Below are 18,455 nucleotides of genomic sequence, written 5' to 3'. Positions count from 1 at the left end.
ATTGCATACTGGTGGGCCGCTGTGCCCACTCCGGTCCACTTCATTCCTCAAGTGAGGATGCTGGGTGGTTTATTCCCTAAGCTCCCTTCCCAGCTACCGCGGTGCCAGTCGGGATGAGCAGATTCAGATGAAATTAATATACACATCGTAATGGGATCCACACAAGTGAGAACACAGCCCCATCAGCTTCTAGAGGGACTTCACAGCCAGACCAGTGCTGGCCATTTTCTACAAATGAAAAAGTAATACTGAACTGGACTCAGTATCTTTCATATAAGGCTACAAAAACTCAAATTTTCTTTTTATCAAAGGGAGCAAAAACACAGGTTTATCTTTCCTGTAGATCAGCAACACAGCAAAAAGCCACTGACTTGCTGTTTCTCTTGTTTTAGTCTTAGCTGTTCAGGGAGAGAAGGTAGCCCATTACACCAGGATCAAATGTGCTGAGTGCATGAATGAGTGAATTATTATTTTGTTTCTTCGAGGCAGGTTTCTCTGTATTACAGCCCTGGCTGTCAAGATTACTCTATATGTAGACTAAGCTGGTCTTGATCTCAGAGATCTGCCTGCTAGTGCTAGATTAAAGGCATACAGAATTATTAACAATAATAAACGTTCCTAAAAATGACCCAAGATATGTCATATCTATCTCAAAATACAAAAGAGATGTGTTTTTGACAAAGGGTCTCACTAGTCAGCCCTGGCTGTTCCTAGGAACTTACTAAGTAGACTTGGCTGGCCTTGAACTCATAGTAACTGGCCTGCTTCTGCCTGTGAGTGCTGGGATTAAAGGCCGGTACCACTGTGCTGGGCTTCTACTTTTATTGTTTAATTTATGAATGTCGTGTATGCACATGTGTAGGGTGTCCTCCCTCCCAAGTCCAGAGGGCATCAAAGCCTTGAAGCTAGAGCTACGGCTGGTTGTAATATGGGTGCTGGCAATCAAACTGGGTCCTTGGGAAGGGCATCAAGCTGTCCGAACCACCAAGCCACCTCTTCATCCCTCAGGTACCTGCTCAGGGAAGTGTCATTGTCTTTTCGTGAAAGTAACCGGGCACAACCATTTCATTACCATCTTCTGAAATACACAAGTTCACTAAAAGGGCAACAGACTCGCATCGTAAGTGTAGACAAAACCCACACAGAAAGGTGTAGAATTCTCTTTAATCACTGAATTCACGTTTACAACCTTAGGGGAGTTCAGGTAACTAAGGTTTGGTGGGAACAGTTCTTGCACATGAAGGACAGTTACATGCTCCATTCTTTTTCCTGTAACTATATATAAAGACACATTGCCACAGACACAAAAACTTAAAGCCATAGATCACTGCACTTCTATTTACAAAGAACCACGAGCACACATGCACCTCTCCCGGGGCCGGAGGGCTTAAACAGGGCTTGAGCGTTAAGGCAGCGACAATTCCAACACAACAGAAAATCTAAGTTAAGGCTTTATGTCTCTTCTGAAACTCACATTCACAGACGACTGTGACCAAAACCACGGTTTAGCTCCTGGGTTGCACTCCTCTGCCGGGTGTGTTATTAGCCCATTACTGAGTCCTTTGCATCGGGTGAATGGGACAGGACAGCAGCAATACCAATTTATTTAATGAGTCATCACCAGCCCCCTTAGGTTTTATTTTGAAGGTTCAGCTTGTGGCAGCACAAACCTATGCTACAGAAAGAACAGGGATTTCCAGGCTAGACTGAAAGGGTCCCCAGGCTGTGCTCATTCTGATTTGCCTCCGAGTTGGGCAACAGCTATGAATCCATGATCTACTTAGCACAGAGAGCCCCCCAAGGCATGCTAGACCTCACTCTCCGCTCAGAATGAGAGTGTTTTATCTATTGGAGCAGTTGGTCTCCAGACTTTTTCCTCTTTAAAGAATGTATCCTAACAGGCTCTAGGTTAGCACACTACTGATGGATCTATTCTACAGTTGTAGTCTCAAGGTACATATCATCTGTTTGCCTGAGCCAAGGAAAAGATGGGGGTGGATGGAAGGAAAGACTCAGGGCCCTGCTTCTCCTGTCAAGGTTCGAAGTGCAGCATACTGACAGGGGGCTGGGCAGAAAGGTCTTCTCCTCATCCCACATTTTCCTTTTTAATCCTTAGAGAGTCTCGGAGTACATTACAGTCGGGTAGGCCCACGGTCTCCTGTGGAGCAGGAAGGATGTTTGTGGGGTGGTGATGTAAAGTGTGTATTTGCACATAACTTCCCCCAAACCCAAAGCATTCGGAAACATATTTTGCTTTTGCTTGCTATGAGGTCATTGGTAGCTGCTAGCTTCCGGGTAATATTAGGATGGGGACAAGTCACAGGGGAGACCAAGGCATAACTAATGACTGAAAGGTTGGGATAGTTACAGCTTCATCCCTACCTCCCAACGCAGCTGGGAAGGGTAACACTCAAGGTTAAGTTGATCACTAATGGTTTAAGTTAACTCTCTACCCACACAACGAAGGAGCCATTAACCCTGCAAGACTGGGTTTGGAAGGTTTCTGCGAGGCTAACCACACAGACTCGGTTGGTGTTGTGCCTAGAGAAGCCATGGACGTACTCTGCCCCCTTTCTACCCATTCTAACCCTTCACAGAAACAGTATCCCTGAGTTCTAGCAAATCAACCGAGCACAAAGAGTGGGGAGTCACAGGAACCCCAATTTATAGAGAGCTAGAAGCTCTGGGGTCAACCAGTAACTACCACCTAGCCACTGTGTGACTACAGCTGGCTGCTGTCTGTCAAGTGGCAATCCCACAGATTTGGTCACAGAGATCTTTTTGATCAACACTATCAAGAGAGCAGGGAAAAGCTTTTCCATGAAGCAGGATCAGCCCAAGATTTAAAAAAAAAAAAAGACGACGGGTTTCCACAGTGCACATCTCCACCGGCTGGATGCCTTCCTCTTACTGAACTGTTATTTACACTAAGTGCTCGCTGTTCTCACAATGGCTGGTCACCTCACAGAGAGAAGGACGGCACACAAAGCTGCCAGCAGTCACAGCTTGGGAGAGAAGAGACAGCAGAGACTAAAAACTGTCATAAAAGCTAAAGACAGCTATGGCTTCCCCTGGTGCTTCCAAGTCAGAGGGACGTGACAAGGCAAGGTGGTGGTATCTCAGGAGTCAGCAGCCACACAAGCGTTGTCTGAGCGTTTGAGGCGCCGTTTAAGTGTGCCGTTCCTCAGTTAAAGCAGTTGCAAAGCTTGCACCCGACTGCCTGGTAAGCTAGGCTTTAACTAGACAGGTCTAAGTTTTACAGTGTAAAATAGAATGGCTACACAGGAGCAGACGCAGGCGACACTTAGAGCAACACTTTACACTTTATAATACACTCACATTTGCACACCAATCTGTGTTCACAAGTACAAAACAACAAGAACTGCAGAGAACCTAAAAGCTGCCCCACTGACTGCACCCCAGTCCATGCCGCTGTCCCTGTCCCCATGTTCTAAGCCCACAAGGAGTGGGGTGCCTGGTTGCACTTTCAGAAGCTGGAGACAGCATGCAGCTCTGCGCATGTCTGGGTTTCCACAGAACTGAACTGGGACTCCATCGTATTCCAGGCCAAATCAGCTAGAAGGAAGTCATCCATTGCTGTCTGAGTCTCATTGCTGGTGAGGAACAAGTTCCCCAGGGGCTCGAAGCCAGAACTCATGGTCTGTGTTTCTGTGCTGCTCAGCTGGACCTTGCTCTCCAGCGTGGGTGCATGTCGAGCTGGGGAGGCCCCTTCCGTTTGGGTTTCTGTGTCAGAGGAGTCGGTGCTCATGGAGAAGCTGGAGTGTCTCAAGATGCTGCCCAGGGGCAGGTGAGGACTGCTGTCCAGGAAGAAGTTCAAGTCTGTCTGGGTCTGTGTGTCAAACATCTCGAGGCCCAGGAAACCCGAACCTGCCCTGAGCCCATAGGGCTGTGTGCAGGGATCAGACAGGAAGAGGTCAGTCTGTGTCTCGATGTCCAGGGACTCCAAGACGGGCTCAGTGCTCATGGAGCTGAGTTCACTCTCCTCAGTCTGAGTCTGGATATTTGAGGCTGAGAGGAACTCTTCAATATCAAAATCAATCCCGGAGTTCTGCGCTGAACCTGATGGGAGCTGGGCGTCATGCCCGGGGTTTGTGTCAGACAAGAGACTCCGGTTATCCAGCGTTTGGCCTGGCAGATTACTGGACAGGATGTTTTCTAGGTCACTCAGGAGATCTATGGTTTGGGTCTGGTTATCGGTCATGTTTTGTGAAGGAAGCATGCTGTTCTGGGCACTGAAGTTTAACACGGGCGCAGACTTCTCCACGACTTGGCTTAGGATCTTGGGGTCACTCTGAGGTACCAGACTGTGAGTTACTGTCTCTGCAACTAAACTGCTACTCATGATGTTGTCGCTGGGCACACCGTATGACGAATGGACGCCTTCAAAAATGTCCCCACACAGCCCAGGGTGGCCCACTGGCACTGGGTCATCTGTGCGGTTTTGTATCCTGCAGGTTTGGGTTTCTCTGGAGACCCCACTAGGCTGGAAACAGGCGTCTATAAACGCATCTGTCTGGGCAGCTATGGATGAAGTGACCTTGGAGCTGGGCACCAGCGTCTGGGTGTGGACACTAACAGGAAGGGACACTTGAGAATCAAAGGACAGGTCAGTCTGAGAACACGATGACACGGAGGAGTCGGGGCCAAGCCACTGAGCAGAGGGTATCCAGCTGGCTGAGGCATATGACAGATCTGTCTGCACGTTGGCTGAGGAAATGCTGTTCTTCTGACAGCCACTCCCGCCCTCTTGCAAAGGACGACACAGACCTTTGCCCAAGTTCACCTGAACACCTGTATTCATTGGCTCGACAACAGGACTGATAATTTTTGAGAGAGGTAGGCTCTCCTTCAGAGAGCAGGCCTCTGAATCCAGGCTGAGGATCAAGGTTCCTACTGACAAGGGTACTAAGTGCACAGCACCCGCTGCAGAACTGTGATCCACACCTAACACCACGGGCTGGGCCGAGGAGTCCGCTGTAGGCACAAAGACAGGCACGGGGGAAAACTGCATGACTGGGAGTTTAACCAGAGCCACCTTGGGCTTTGGTAGAAGCAGCTTCTGGGGGCACCTGGGAGGTGTTGGGAAGCTCTGCTTTTTGGTGTGGGAGCTACAAGAGTCTTCAAGTGAGGCTGCTAGCTTCACTTCCGAAGCACGTGGCTCATTGGCATCTTGGCGAGGGGCTGGTTGGTCACCCAGTGGTCCAATGGTTTTAGTGGACAGCGTTTGGCTTTCCATCTTCCTTTTTTTACTAGGTGGGTCTCTGGAAACAGAACACAGCAAAATCAATTCAACTTTAAGATGACATATTTATTCATGTGCGTGCGTGCGTGTGTGTCTGTGTTAGTTATGTGTACAAGGCGACAGAGGTTGGAGTGGGTTTGGGATTCCTTGGAGCTAGAGTTATGGGTGGTTTTGAGCTGTTTGGGAACCGGACTCAGGAATTCTGTAAGAGCAGAAAGCTGTCCTAACTGCTGAGCCATCTCTCCAGCCCCCGAAGGGTAGCTTTCACTGAGTACCCTACCATGTCTTCCTTACTCAGTGCCACTTCCCACAGGAGGGGGGGATTCAGACGGTGGCCATGCTTCCTTTCTGGCTGTGCTGAGAGTTAGGCTTGCACTTGGAAACCTCTCTTCAGAGACTTACTCTAGCTCTGGCCTTAACTTTTGGGATCTTTCCTGCTTCTCCTAAGGGATTTCACAAATGTGTTAAATGCACTCCATTCTCAACTTGGAGTTTTAAAGCAGTACACATAGTACAACTCACAGGAATCGGTTCTCTCCTCCTACCACGTGGGTCCTGAGGCTCAATTCAGTTGTCAGGCTTGAAGGCAAGAGCCTGTCCTCACTGAGCCATCATCTCCCTTAGGATAGATCTTTAAAATCAGGAACTTTAAGATCAAGAAGCTTATAAGTATCACACCTACAGCAGAAAGCCACCACACCAAATGTAAATTTGATATTTTAAAATGAAATTTAAAGCTGACTCTGTAATTCTAGTTCTAGCTACCCAGGCTAGGCAGGATGTGTAAGAGCAGCCTCAGGTTCAGAGAGAGTCCAGGGCTGGTGTCAAAGAAGAAAGGATGAGGACTGGCAGTGACTCAGGGCTGAGCCCTTGCTCCGCATTCAGGGTCCCCGAGCCAATCCTCAGCACCTCAGACTGTAGGTAAACAGACGAAAGGAAACACGAGTCACAGTCTAACGCCGAGCTCTCAGCAATCTGTTTTTCTAGAGAAGATGCCTGAAGTTGAGCTTCTCAGATGGGCACAGGAAGGGAGCACCAGGAACCGTGTGCTGGCGAGGTGGCTCAGTGGTTAAGGCACTAGCTGCTTTCCAGAGGATCTGAATTTGGTTCCCAGCACCCACATCAGGCCGATCACACCACCAGTAACTCCAGTTCCAGGGGCTCCAATGCCCTCTTCTAGCCTCTGTAGGAACCCGCATACACATGCTGTTCACATACACATACTGGTACACACATACACACAGGTAAAAATAAAATATCTTTCAAACCACAAAGCACCCGGATCAGCTTTTCAGGCTGTGCTGGGCACTGTGGCACACCCCTGAGACCCCAGCACCCGGGCTGCCCCAGGAGGACACACCTGTAATCAATAGGCCCAGCCTCAAATAAAAAAATAAAGAGGTCCTGGCCTGGGGCTCTACCGTTGTTCCTGCTGCTATCCCACAAGCACCCTTTTTAAAGCCACAGGTCCCTTCCCTGTTCCTTCTGCCCCCTCTGTGGCTGGCTGCTCAGGAAGTCCCATGTCCAACTCCTCACAGCTACTCCACAGCCCCTCTCAGGGCTTCACCTGTGTTCTGCAGGGATCTCGTGGCCAGTCCGGTAGATGTGAGACTGCAGCGCGGTTCTGCTGGCGTAGGGACAGCCACACGTACACTGGAAGGTCTTGCCACAGTCTTCCTCGTGTCTTCTCAGGTCCCACTCGGTGCCGTAGGAGTTACTGCACTTACTGCACTTGTGCTTCTTCTCTGCATGCATTTTCATAAAGTGCTGCAGAGAACGATGAGAGGCAGCCTCGCATTCAGACCCACCCACACGCCCAGCTTCCCCACGATCACAGGTATAGCATTTGCCAGTGGACAAACCTCAGTCTAACATATGCCTCTCCGTATGCACAGTGGGCAGGCTGCCTTGGGAGCAGCCCGTGTGTTCAGATTCTCATACACAGTAGGTGCTGTGGGCGAGAGTGTACAGTGTGCCGGCCAGGTTTATGTCACTGTGACCTACGCCACAGTTATCTGAAGGGAGGAGCCTCAGGAGCAAACGCCTCAGTAAGACCAGGCTGTAAGGACGCTTTCTTGTTAGAATCAATGGGGAGGCCTGGCCCACGGTGGGTGGGGCCATCCCTGGGCTGCTGGTCCTGGGCTCTACAAGAAAGCAGGTTGAGCAGACCATGATGAGCAAACCTGTAAGCAGTGCCCTCTGGCCTCTGCGTCAGCTCCATTTCCTGCTCTGCTTGAGTCCTGTCCTGACCTCCTCCAGTGATGGATGGGCTACGACCTGGAGGTGTAGGCTGAACAAACCCTTTACTCCCCACCTTGCTTTCTGGGTCACAGCAATAGAAACCCTAACTAAGACAGTGTTCTCTCTCTGCAGTGTCCCCAGGACGGCAGTCGGTAGGAACCACTTCATTTCTGTTTAAACTCTTGTGGAACTTTAGTCTTCTCCAAGAGTAGTATGTGCTTTTAGCCACTGGTCCATCTTTTCGTCTCCAATCTCTCTTTCCTCAGTAGCTGGATCCCTTCCTGCTCACAAGACAGCAGCCTTTCTGGCCTTCCAAATGTTCTTCCTTCTTGGCCTTGTGTCTTGCTGCTGCCCTCAGAGGCACACCTCCTCAGCGGTATGCAGCATAAATGCTCTAACTCTTGGCTGGATTGTGTTCCTTCCTCTACAAACCTGGGTATGGGCCTTTCACTCCAGAACAAGCCTCGTCTTACACCCACGCTGACTGAGGAACCAGTGTGGGACCTGGGCGGAGGCTCCCACAGAACTCACACTTCGACCTCTGCTTATGCCTGCTCAGCAGATACGGCACGCACTGAGCTTCTGCCATCTGTATGCATGTGCTGGTCTGATGGCTTCAGAGGCTCAGGTACTCGGATCCTTGCTCCCCAGTGGACTGCTGGCTGTCTGGTTACGCTTAGGAGGTATGGAGAACTTGGTGAACGTATGGCCCTGAGGATGGCCTGTGAGGCTCAAAGCCACGTGCTGTTCCTAGTTTGCTCTTTGTGTTTCCTGCTTGCAGTTTAAGACATGAACACTCAGCTTCTGCTCCAGTCATGCTGCCTGCTTCCAGCCATGACGGACCCTCACTTCCCTGAGGAACTGTAAGTCAAACAATCACTTCCTGCTATAAGCTGCCTCCCTCAGTCACGGTGTTTTACTTGTTTATTTAAAAAATCATTTATCCTTATTTTATGTGTTTGGGTAGTTTATGTGCATGTATGTCTATGTACAGCCTATGTGTAGTTCCTACAGAGGCCAGCAGTGTGGGATTTCTTGGAACTGCAGCTATAGATCTTTGTAAGTTTCGCCCCGTGGGTGCTGGGAACTGAACGCAGGTCCTCGGGAAGAGCAACCATTGCCCTTAACCACGGAGCCGTCTCTCCAGCCTGGTCATAGTGCTTTAGCATGGTAACAGCAAAGTAATTAACACATACACCTTGGCAAAGTGCAGTCAGTCACATACCTGTTTAACCAGAGAAAACTGAGAAAATGGTCTGTCAGGGCCTCGAGGGCATCCTTTGATTGGACAACAGTAGAATTTCGGTACAGTTTTCAAATCTTTTCTTATTGTTGGATTTACTATGCCATCCTGCAAAAGTAAAATCCAGCAGTTACCATCTTTTTTTTCTTTCTTCAAGATAGGGTCTCTCTGTGTAGACCAAGCTGGCCTCGAAATCAAAGCTTTGCCTGGAATTAAAGGTGCAGCCCCACATTTGGCTCAGCGACTGTCTTACAAAACTCATCATGGCAGGCTGTTGGCGGGCACGGCCCTCCCAGCCCCCACACGTCAGGCTGCCCTTGCTCCTGGGTGTCATCCTCATCACAGTCTCAGCCTGAGAGGATACTGTCCTCACTGGGAGCACTGTGGCTTTCCAGTTTTTACTGCGTGAATGAGTCTGCACACACATGCATGATGTGCAAATGTATAAAAGTCAGAGGTCAACAGCAGGCCTAAATCATTCTCCATTTAATCTTTACTTTCAAGAATCATGTTTATTTATTTAGTATGTGTATGCATGTGCCACAGAACACATGTAGGACAATTTGTAAAAGTCTCTTGTTCTGTGTATCCAGGGACTGCCCTTAGGGCATTAGGCTGGACAGCCCAGCACCTTGACCTGGTGGGCTGTCCCACTGGCCCTCCATCCTATATTTCGGAGACATGGTCCCTTTCTGTGATGGCTACTCTTGGTTATCAACTTGACTATGTCTGGAATGAGCTGCAATCCAAAAATGGAGGGCACAGCAGTGAGGGATCTTTTGCTAGGTTTGAAATGGGTGTATCCATTCTCAGTCTGAACATCTGAGGTAGGAAGACACACCTTCAGTGTGGACCTCACCTTCTGCCAGAAGTTTATGTTAGGACATAGAAGAAGGAAGCCAGGGGTTGGGGATTTAGCTCAGTGGTAGAGCACTTGCCTAGCAAGCGCAGGCCCTGGGTTCGGTCCCCAGCTCCAAAAAAAAAGAATTAAAAAAAAAAAAAGAAAAAAAGAAGAAGGAAGCCTCTGCTCTCTGCCTGCTTGCCCTCCCCTTGCTAGCACAGCATTCCTTCACTGGCATTGGAGCCTACTTCTTTGGGACTCCAGCATATACAGAAGACGGGCTCAGACTTTCAGCCTGTGGACTGAGCAACTACTTGATTCCTGAGCTTTCTGTGCACAGCCAGCCATTGTTAGATTAGCTAGACTGTGCCTGTAAGTCCTCCCAATAGATCCCCTTCATACAGAGAGATTCATTCTGTAAGCCCAGTTACTAGAGAACCTGACTGATACACCCACTGAACGTGAGCTCTTTGACTCCACCAGGCTGGTGGCTAAGGAGCTCCAGTGTTCCTCTCGGCTCCCTTCCCAGCCAGCACTAATGTAGGTGTGGCCCCCACGGGGTCGTGCATCACATGTACTTTATAGACACTATGTGACGACCTCCCTGCTCACCTCCATTGTACTGAGGACTGACCCAGGCTTCACACACTAGGCAAGGGTAGCTGTGTTCCCAGCTGGGACTTGGATCTGATTATCATATCCTGTCACCTAAAGTAGCTTCAGCAGTAGTCTGATTGTAGGCATTGGCTGTTTGCGGTATAATGAGCAATACAAGGTCCTACACCCTTTCTCTTAACCCTTCTGTTTTCTTTTATGTATATGGGCATTCTGTGTGGTTGGTGCCCACTGAGACCTAAAGGGTCTCAGAATGAACTCTGGTATTGGAGTTACAAAGTATAGATGACTGTGAGCTGCCAGCAGTAACCACTGAGCCACCTCCCAATTCTGGTAAATTTTTGCTAAGTGCAACTCAATTTTTCTTAATCAGTATTTTGCCATATCTGGTTTCTCCTCCCAGACTCTCCTTTATAAGGCCTCACTGAGTGGTCTAGGCTAGCCTTGAACTTCTCAGGCTCATACTCAGAAGTGGCCTGGAATGTTTGTGTTACCTTGTCCAGCTTTTAAAATGTTTTACTAATTTCTTTCTTTGTTTAATTCTGGGCAGGTGAGGTGCCCGTCCATGTTAACCAGGCACAGAGCCAATGATAGAAGGTGTGCACCATTTCTTAAAGGCTGTCTTCTGACGACACAAGCAAGCCACCCCTACTATTATGACGACTAATAAAAACAAATAAAATGTAAAGTATTTTAAGAGACATGGCTTTTAGTATGTTGCTTGGGATGGCTCTGAGGCTCAAGTCAGCCTGCTCTTTGGACATACACACACACACCACACCAGGCTATAAGCGATGTCAACTGGGAGTTTTAAAAAATTTAAACGCATGTGTATATTCTATATGTGGAGGTTAGCGAAAACCTTGGTGACACCCTCAGGAATGAGTCTCTCTTATTGGTCTGGAATTTGCTAGGCCTGGGATTACAAGCACATGCTACCTTACCACACCAGGCATTTTACTTGGGTTCTATGGGGGATCAAGTCCAGGTCCTCTGTGTGGCTACCCATGCCCCAGACTCCTGCTGGCCTCAGACCTAATTCTTGTCTGACCCCTCCCAGCTGGCTGTAAAGGAGGGGTGGGCCATGGCCTGCTCGTCTCCAGGTCATCAGAGAAAGAAATGAGTGGCGGGTCAGGTGGCAGCTGCTGCAGACCACCTAGAAATCCCATTCCCCCAGCATCCTGCTAAGAGGCACAGCGCCCTGTCTGCTGCACACTCAGTGTGAGATGTTACCAACCTGCTGGCCCAAGTCTTCCCCAGGTTCTCACAGGTACTGTGGCCTCACTGACTGCACACTCGCTGAGAGGGAAGGACGCTTGCTTTGTTCAGACTCCGTCACATGACTGTCCATTTCAGATGGTCCACTGGTCAGGACCATGTCACAGCACTGTCTATGGAAGTGGTTCTCAACCCCTGATGCGGGACCCTTTTGTACAGTTCCTCATGTTGTGGTGACCACCAACCATAACATTGTTTTGTTGCTACGTCATAACTGTAATTTTGCCACTGTCATCAATCCTAAATATCTGGTGTGTAGGATGTCTGGTATGTGACCCCGTGAAAGGGTCATTTGACCCCCAACAGGGACTGAACCCACAGGTTGAGAACTGCTGGTCTAGAAAGTCATACTCATTATCATATTTAGGTGGTCCCCCACAGAAGTCTCCTTTCTCTTGTTTCCAGTAAAAGTCTTCATCTGTCCCTGTTTAACCAAAGTACATGATTCTAGGACCTCCCGATCCCTCTAAGCTGCCACCGCAGTTGCCTTTTTCTGTTTTTGCTTCTGCACTACCCACTCTGCAACACAGCTTTACTTTACGGCTTGCCCTTATGACCTTAAAACTATTCTTACTTATGAGTATTGTGTGTGTCTGTCCCGTGTGCAGTACCCACTGCGGCCAGGACAGCCCGGGTTCCCAGGGCTGTGAATGAACCCATGTGGGAGCTAGTAGCCACAGTCCGGTCCTCTGCAAGAGCAGGCAGCACTCTTAGTCACAGGCCGTCTCTCCAGCTCCAGGCTTCACCTTTGCTGTTTACTCTTTATTGTTATTGTCCGACTGAGCCATCTCTACAGCCCTGCACTTCTGCTTTTGCCAAAAGACTTGACATCATAAACGAGTTCCCTTAGTTACCTTGTGAAGGTCCTAAGGCTGCGACCTTTACCACAGTTCCTCATGTTCTGTCTGGTGAACTCTAACCGTAAAATGACTTTGTTGCTACTTCCTAACTCTCACTTTGCCACTGTTAGGAGTTGTAGTGTAAATATCTGCCGTGCAGGGTAGCTGATATTTGGGGGTCAGGACCCACAGGTTGGAAGCACTGGCCTCTGATCATCTGTTTAATGGGAAACGTTTGAACTATTATCAGTGAGAGGAGACGCATAGCAGAATGTTCAACTGAAAGGTGCTTCCCAGCTCCTTAATTCACATGTCCATGGTGGAGTTCCTTCTGCCAAATCACATTCACGAGCTGTCTCCTTCATCAGGTCCCAAGCTATTAAATGTGCCCAAAGAGGCATCCTGGATATTCTGCCATGTATGTATGTATGTATGTATGTATGTATGTATGTATGTATGTATGTAAAATTTTATTCTGGGGCTGGAGAGATGGCTCAGAGGTTAGGAACACTGGCTGCTCTTCCAGAGGTCCTGAGTTCAATTCTCAGCAACCACATGGTGGCTCATTAACTGTCTATAATGAAATCTGGTGCCCTCTTCTTGTGTATAAGTACACATGAAGTCAGAATACTGTGTCTATCTATCTATCTATCTATCTATCTATCTATCTATCTATCTATCTATCTATCAAATAAGTAAGTAAATCTTTAAAAAAATAAAAATATTTATTCTGAAGTACTGTGTGTGTATGCACGAGTTTTTGCATACCACAAACATGCCAAGCCTATGCAGGCCAGAAGAGGGCGTCAGGTCACCTGCAACTAGGGCTGCATGTGGTGTGAGCATCTGTGTGGGTGCTGGGAGCTGAACCCAGTCCGCTGTAAAATCGGAACTTACTCCTAACCACTGAGCTATATCTTTTTTTTTTTTTTTTTTTTTTTTGTTTTTTTTTTCGGAGCTGGGGACCGAACCCAGGGCCTTGCGCTTCCTAGGCAAGTGCCCTACCACTGAGCTAAATCCCAACCCCTATATCTTTTAATTAGTATTTTAGAAATAATTTTAAAATGTTAAATTTTGTTCCCAGATGAATATTTTTAAAATGTCCCTTCAACTGTGCCATCACCTTGTGCGGTCCATTTCAGCAGCTTCCCTGTGCCACCATGTCCACACCTTCCTGGCCTGAGACACTCAGGTCCCCACCCTTTCTTGCACTGCTTTTACACCTAATGGAACTCACACCAAAATGTCCTTTACAAAGTGCTTGGGACCAGAACTGACTGAGATTCAAATATCTGCACAGACTTCACTGTCTCAGTGTCCCTAGCTGGAAAACCCCAAATGCTCCTAAACTGGAAGGTTTTCGAGCCTCAGGTTGGTGGTCAGAGTTCTGGATTTGGAGCATTTTAGGTGCTCAGCCTGTAATTTAAATTTCCCATTTGTGGTACTGGTTGGCTCTGAGTTTTCTGAACTCAGTAAATGTTCCATGTGACCTTGCGTATTGTGTGTCACGCTCACCAGGCCCACCAGACCTGGAAGTGAGGATTATGTAGGGTTGAGACCATATCCCTCGTGCAAATGGAGCTAAACTCCTCTGCCCCGGCAGCCACCCACCGCCCCACACTTCCCTCTTTATCATAGGTGCCCACAGGCCTTTGAGGTTTCTTTCTGCTCATTCTGAGCCAGTGAGCTGAAAGGCTGGCTGGGGAGAGGAGACAACTGCACACCATACAACAGGAGCCATGGTAGCCTTTCCTCTGCAAGTCAGACATGCGCTCGTCTGAGGACACCATGAGAGTCCGAACTCCCCTCGCACACGTCCTTCTCTCACTCCTTGACTCTCCCCACTGCTGGTGGCTCCTTTAGCTCTACTTCTTGCTTGTAGGGTATTCTACTCCCAGCCAAACACTCCTCTCTCAGATGGAAACGTGGGGACACTTTATTAAAGTAACATTATCATTACTAATATTAAAAATAACAAATTTAAATAGTAATATTTAAATATTTTAGGAATCTGCAAAAGAGAAGATGGTCCCCAAAACCAAGATGGTGGGGACCAAGGATGTCGCTCAGTGAGAAGCACTTGCCAGCAGGAGTGAGTCCCCAGGCTCTTTACACCACACAACAAAGCCTCCACAAAACAAGACTGGAGAAAAGACAGAGCAAAGGAGTGGGACTGGGGGTGGTGGTGCAGGGAGGTGGCGCGATGGTTAAGAGCAGTGGCTGCTCTTGCAGAGTTCAGTTTCTAGCACCCACGTGACAGCTGGAAGCTCACAACGACACAGCGCTGGCTTCTGGCCTCTGTAAGCGTCCATACTTCTGACATGAACGCATGCACAAAGATGAAAGAAAGAAAAAGACTTTAAAGAACAGAAAAAGGTGGGCCAAGGGTGTGGGGCTGAAGAGTAGAGTCAAGAAGACCAGATGGTGGCGCAAACTCTCTGGCACTCACCATCCTTGCCGAAAGCACCAAGGAGCCCACTCTAAGCGGAAAGTGAGTCGTCATCATATAAGACGGTTTATGGAGCAACCTACTGCAACCTTTCTAAGCCACTGAACACATATCCCTGGCTGGAGCAGAACACAGGATCGATACGCTGGGCCTTAAGAAGCCAAATGCCACTCGATGACAGGCTCTGGAGTGCCCACCTGTGCCCTTCCCTGCTTTCAAATGCCTCTCCAGCAGCCAGGCAGAGCTTACTTCCTCCCACTCATCCTCCGGATCATTTTAGCTCTCTCCTCACTGCATCATCACTCCCTCTCTCTGCCAAGCCCACTGCAGGCACGGCTGGCTGATGACATGTCCACACTTCCTTTCAGGGCGTGGAATATAAACATTTATTTCGAGAACCTGCATCAAACCAAAATCTGATTACAATTCCTCAGCCTTATCTGCCAACCTTCAGAAGGGCTTGGGTATTAGGCTGCGGGGTAGATTAGAATATAATAACCATACAACCACTGGTAGGGGAGAGAAAAATTATCATGGCCAGGAAAACAGAAAAACAGGGAACAAAATTAGAATCACTCAAGTAGCTGTAGCCAGGACAATGAGGATTTCCACTGAGTTGAAGAAACTCAGCCAGTATGGGGCTGGAGAGATCAGTCCTGCTCCCCCACACTCATAGGGCCTTCTTTCTGGGGACTGTCTGTCCTCATGACACTCTTTTCTTTCCTAATAATATCTTGAGAATAACACATGTCAAGAATTGAACTGACAAGAGCCTCTCCGTAGAGGCCAGCTTGAGGGTACACATAATTGCTACCTTGAGGCCTTACCACAAAGGTAGGGCTATGTCACACAGGCCCCTTCATTAGAAAAAAACAGACTCCCTTTCCATCAGACAACAGATGTCTAGGAGCTGTGGGCCCTGAGGTTACCAAGGCGGAGGTTGGAGGAAGTGAGCTGCCTGACAGGGAAACAGCAGCCATAGCCCTGAGGCAGTTTAAATACTGCTAAACAAAGCTTCCAGAGACAAAGCTGGAATCTCCCACAGCCCATCTTTCTGTTGCCAATATCTGGGTTAAGGAATGGACCAGCCTGTTCACTGCTGTCTCCAGATAAGAGAATCTGAAAAAAGAATGACGGTTCTGGAAAGGATGACTTACTTCACACACAGGCTCTAGGCCAGAGAGGACTCTGGTACTGACATACTCAAATCTGAGTAAACTATGACTGTTGATATCCACATTTGCTAGAGCGGGCCATGGTGGAGCACATTCCTCGCACTTGGGAGGTGGAGGCGAGAACATTCCTGGTAAGTTTAAGGGTCCTCTGGTCCACAGAGTGAATTCTGGCTAGCCAGGGCTAAATAGCAAGACCCAACTGAACCCAACTAAACCAAGCCAAGCCTGTACTGGCTCAGACTGGTTCCTCCTGTCACCTGTCATACCTAGCCTCTTGTGCATTTCTAAGCTTTGAGCACTTAAACCATTATCAGAATCTACTGCACACCATCACATCACTTCTCCACAGCCAGTGGCATCTTTCCACATCCAAGACATTACCAAGTTTTGGGGGTACAGTGCTCCCAACAGAGAAAAGAACAAATACCTTGCTAAGAAATGCTGGCTAGAGTCGCTGCAGCCAACACTGAGGACGCCAGCCCTTGGTCAGACCAACCGACAGGCAGCTTTGTCTTGTGATTAGAAACCACCTGGATGGAGATGGAGCTCAGACGAGCGCTTGCCCAGCATTCATGAAATCCTGGATTTGATCCCAAGCACTGAATAAAAATGGGAATAATGGCCCCCACCTGCAGTCTCAGCACTTGCTATCAGCACAGGAGGATCAAGAATTCAAGGTTATCCTCAGCTACATGGTGAGTTTGAGGTCAGCCTGCCCTATCCGAGGACATGGGCTATGCATCCTTCAGTCACGGAGACTACACTGAAGGCAGGTTATGGTTGTTGACTGTAATAGTTAGGAACTGAGCGATTAGGCTGTGGAACTCTTACAGGCACACTCCGTCCACCAAAATCATGGTGAGGAAGAGTTAACATTTAGGATGAAACAGAAAACTGCAGGTCCAAGTCAGCAATGAGCTGTACTTGTGTGTTCTGGAAGGCCCAATCCTCTACACAGAACTTCCTCGGCATGCCCCTGCTGACATTTCCTGACTGACCTTTCTCTGAGATCACTGTTGCCTCTTGTGTTCAGGTGCTAAGTAAAGGCAGGGCATCCCTTCAAGAACGACGCATGTATTTGCCCTACGACAGACTAAAACCTCAAAGCCGCTGTTGGGGAGTTCTCGGGGGAATGCCCTAGGTGGCTTTACCTGAAGGTCAGATAGATGCTGCAACCCGAAGTAATGAGTCAAATCTAACCAGGGTAAACGTGCATAAAACTGCTTTCAGTGACTTGCGTTTTCCAGTCGGAGCACTGGAGGCACAGAGATCTGATGGTGGAAGGAAGCTTTCTACTGTAAAAGCTGAGAAGCTGTGACTTAACAGGTCTGGCATGGGGTCCTAACATCTGATTTTGTCCAAGCTTCCAGAGTATAACGTAGGTTTGAAAGCCACCGTCCCCATTTATGTAACACGGGGAGGTTTGGGTCAGACAACCGTCACACACTCTACCGGTGGACCTCCTCCTACAGATCCACGGGAGAAACCTCCCTCCCGTCTCATTCCTGCTCAGAGTTGATCTTAGCAACCTTGTGAAACTTGTAGCTCAAGTGCCCGGAGCTCAACCCGCAGCTGCTTTTGAATGACCAGGTAGGACCCACCGGCAGTTTCATGGGAGGGGTGGAAAGCCTGTAGGGTTGCATCAGGGTGCCTTGGCGGCATCACCTGTCGCTCATCCTCCGCACCCAGGTAAACAGGCAGCTCGTTGAGGTGTTGTGGGCACGCCACCGAGAAGCTGCTGGCTCCGTGCGTGTGCGCGCCCCGCGCTCTCGCCGTGCTCGGTCGGGCGCAGGTGGCTGGGCACCGCGCAAACCCCGCACATCCCGCGCCCCCGCCGCGGCCCGCTCACCTGCAGTCGGTGGCTCTTGACTAGGTGCATGTTGAGCGCAGGACTGTTGGGCAGGATCTTGCCGCAGCCGCGCACAGTGCACAGAATATTGGTGCGCACAGCCCGGGACAGCTCGCTCACAGACGGCTGGATCAGCTCCCGGGCCGGTGGCTCCGGGGCCGCGGCCCGAGCCCTGGCCAGTCGCGGTCGACTGCCTTGCAGTCGCGATTCCGACGGCCTCCACGGGCTTGAGGCGGCGGCGGCTCCCCGCGTGCTCGCCGGCGTGACCGGGACACCCGGGGCCGGACCCGCAGACTCAGCCGCCGCCGCCTCCGTGGCCGCCATGGCTCCCGCACGGCCGCCAGGCCCCTCTCACTGTGCCCGCCCCCGCCGCAGCCACTTCCGGCAGGGGGCGGGGCCTCCGAGCTCATTAGCATCCGGCCGGACGTCGGCCGCAGCGCCCCCAGCCGGCCGCGACGAGCGCGTGTTGGAGGTTGAAGTCCCAAGTGCTGGGGAACAGGTGAATTGGATGGGTTCCATAGACCCACACTTTATTCTTCTTAGAGACCTGAGCTCAGGCAACAGCTGGATAGAATAAAAGGGATGCTTTTAGTCTTAACCTTTTTTGACAGTTGCTTTATTGTTATTCGGCATTAATTTTCTATTATAGACTATTTGCTTAG

At 49.4% G+C, this 18,455-nt stretch overlaps 1 protein-coding gene across 1 annotated transcript; it reads right to left on the bottom strand.

Moving 5' to 3' along the window:
• Positions 1-1,144: 1,144 nt before the first annotated feature.
• Positions 1,145-18,134, bottom strand: Atmin (ATM interactor). The gene is made up of 4 exons (XM_032887420.1): positions 17,794-18,134; positions 8,730-8,855; positions 6,831-7,030; positions 1,145-5,282 (listed from the first exon to the last, which is right to left on the bottom strand). The coding sequence occupies exons 1-4, from the start codon at positions 18,115-18,117 to the stop codon at positions 3,488-3,490; spliced, it is 2,445 nt and encodes an 814-aa protein (XP_032743311.1). The 5' UTR covers positions 18,118-18,134; the 3' UTR covers positions 1,145-3,487.
• Between the last annotated feature and the right edge of the window lie 321 nt (positions 18,135-18,455).

Source organism: Rattus rattus, chromosome 17, assembly GCF_011064425.1.
Source record: "Rattus rattus isolate New Zealand chromosome 17, Rrattus_CSIRO_v1, whole genome shotgun sequence".
Lineage (NCBI taxonomy): Eukaryota > Metazoa > Chordata > Mammalia > Rodentia > Muridae > Rattus > Rattus rattus.
Note: the sequence above shows the minus strand (reverse complement) of the source record. Positions and strands in the feature narration are given on the sequence as shown.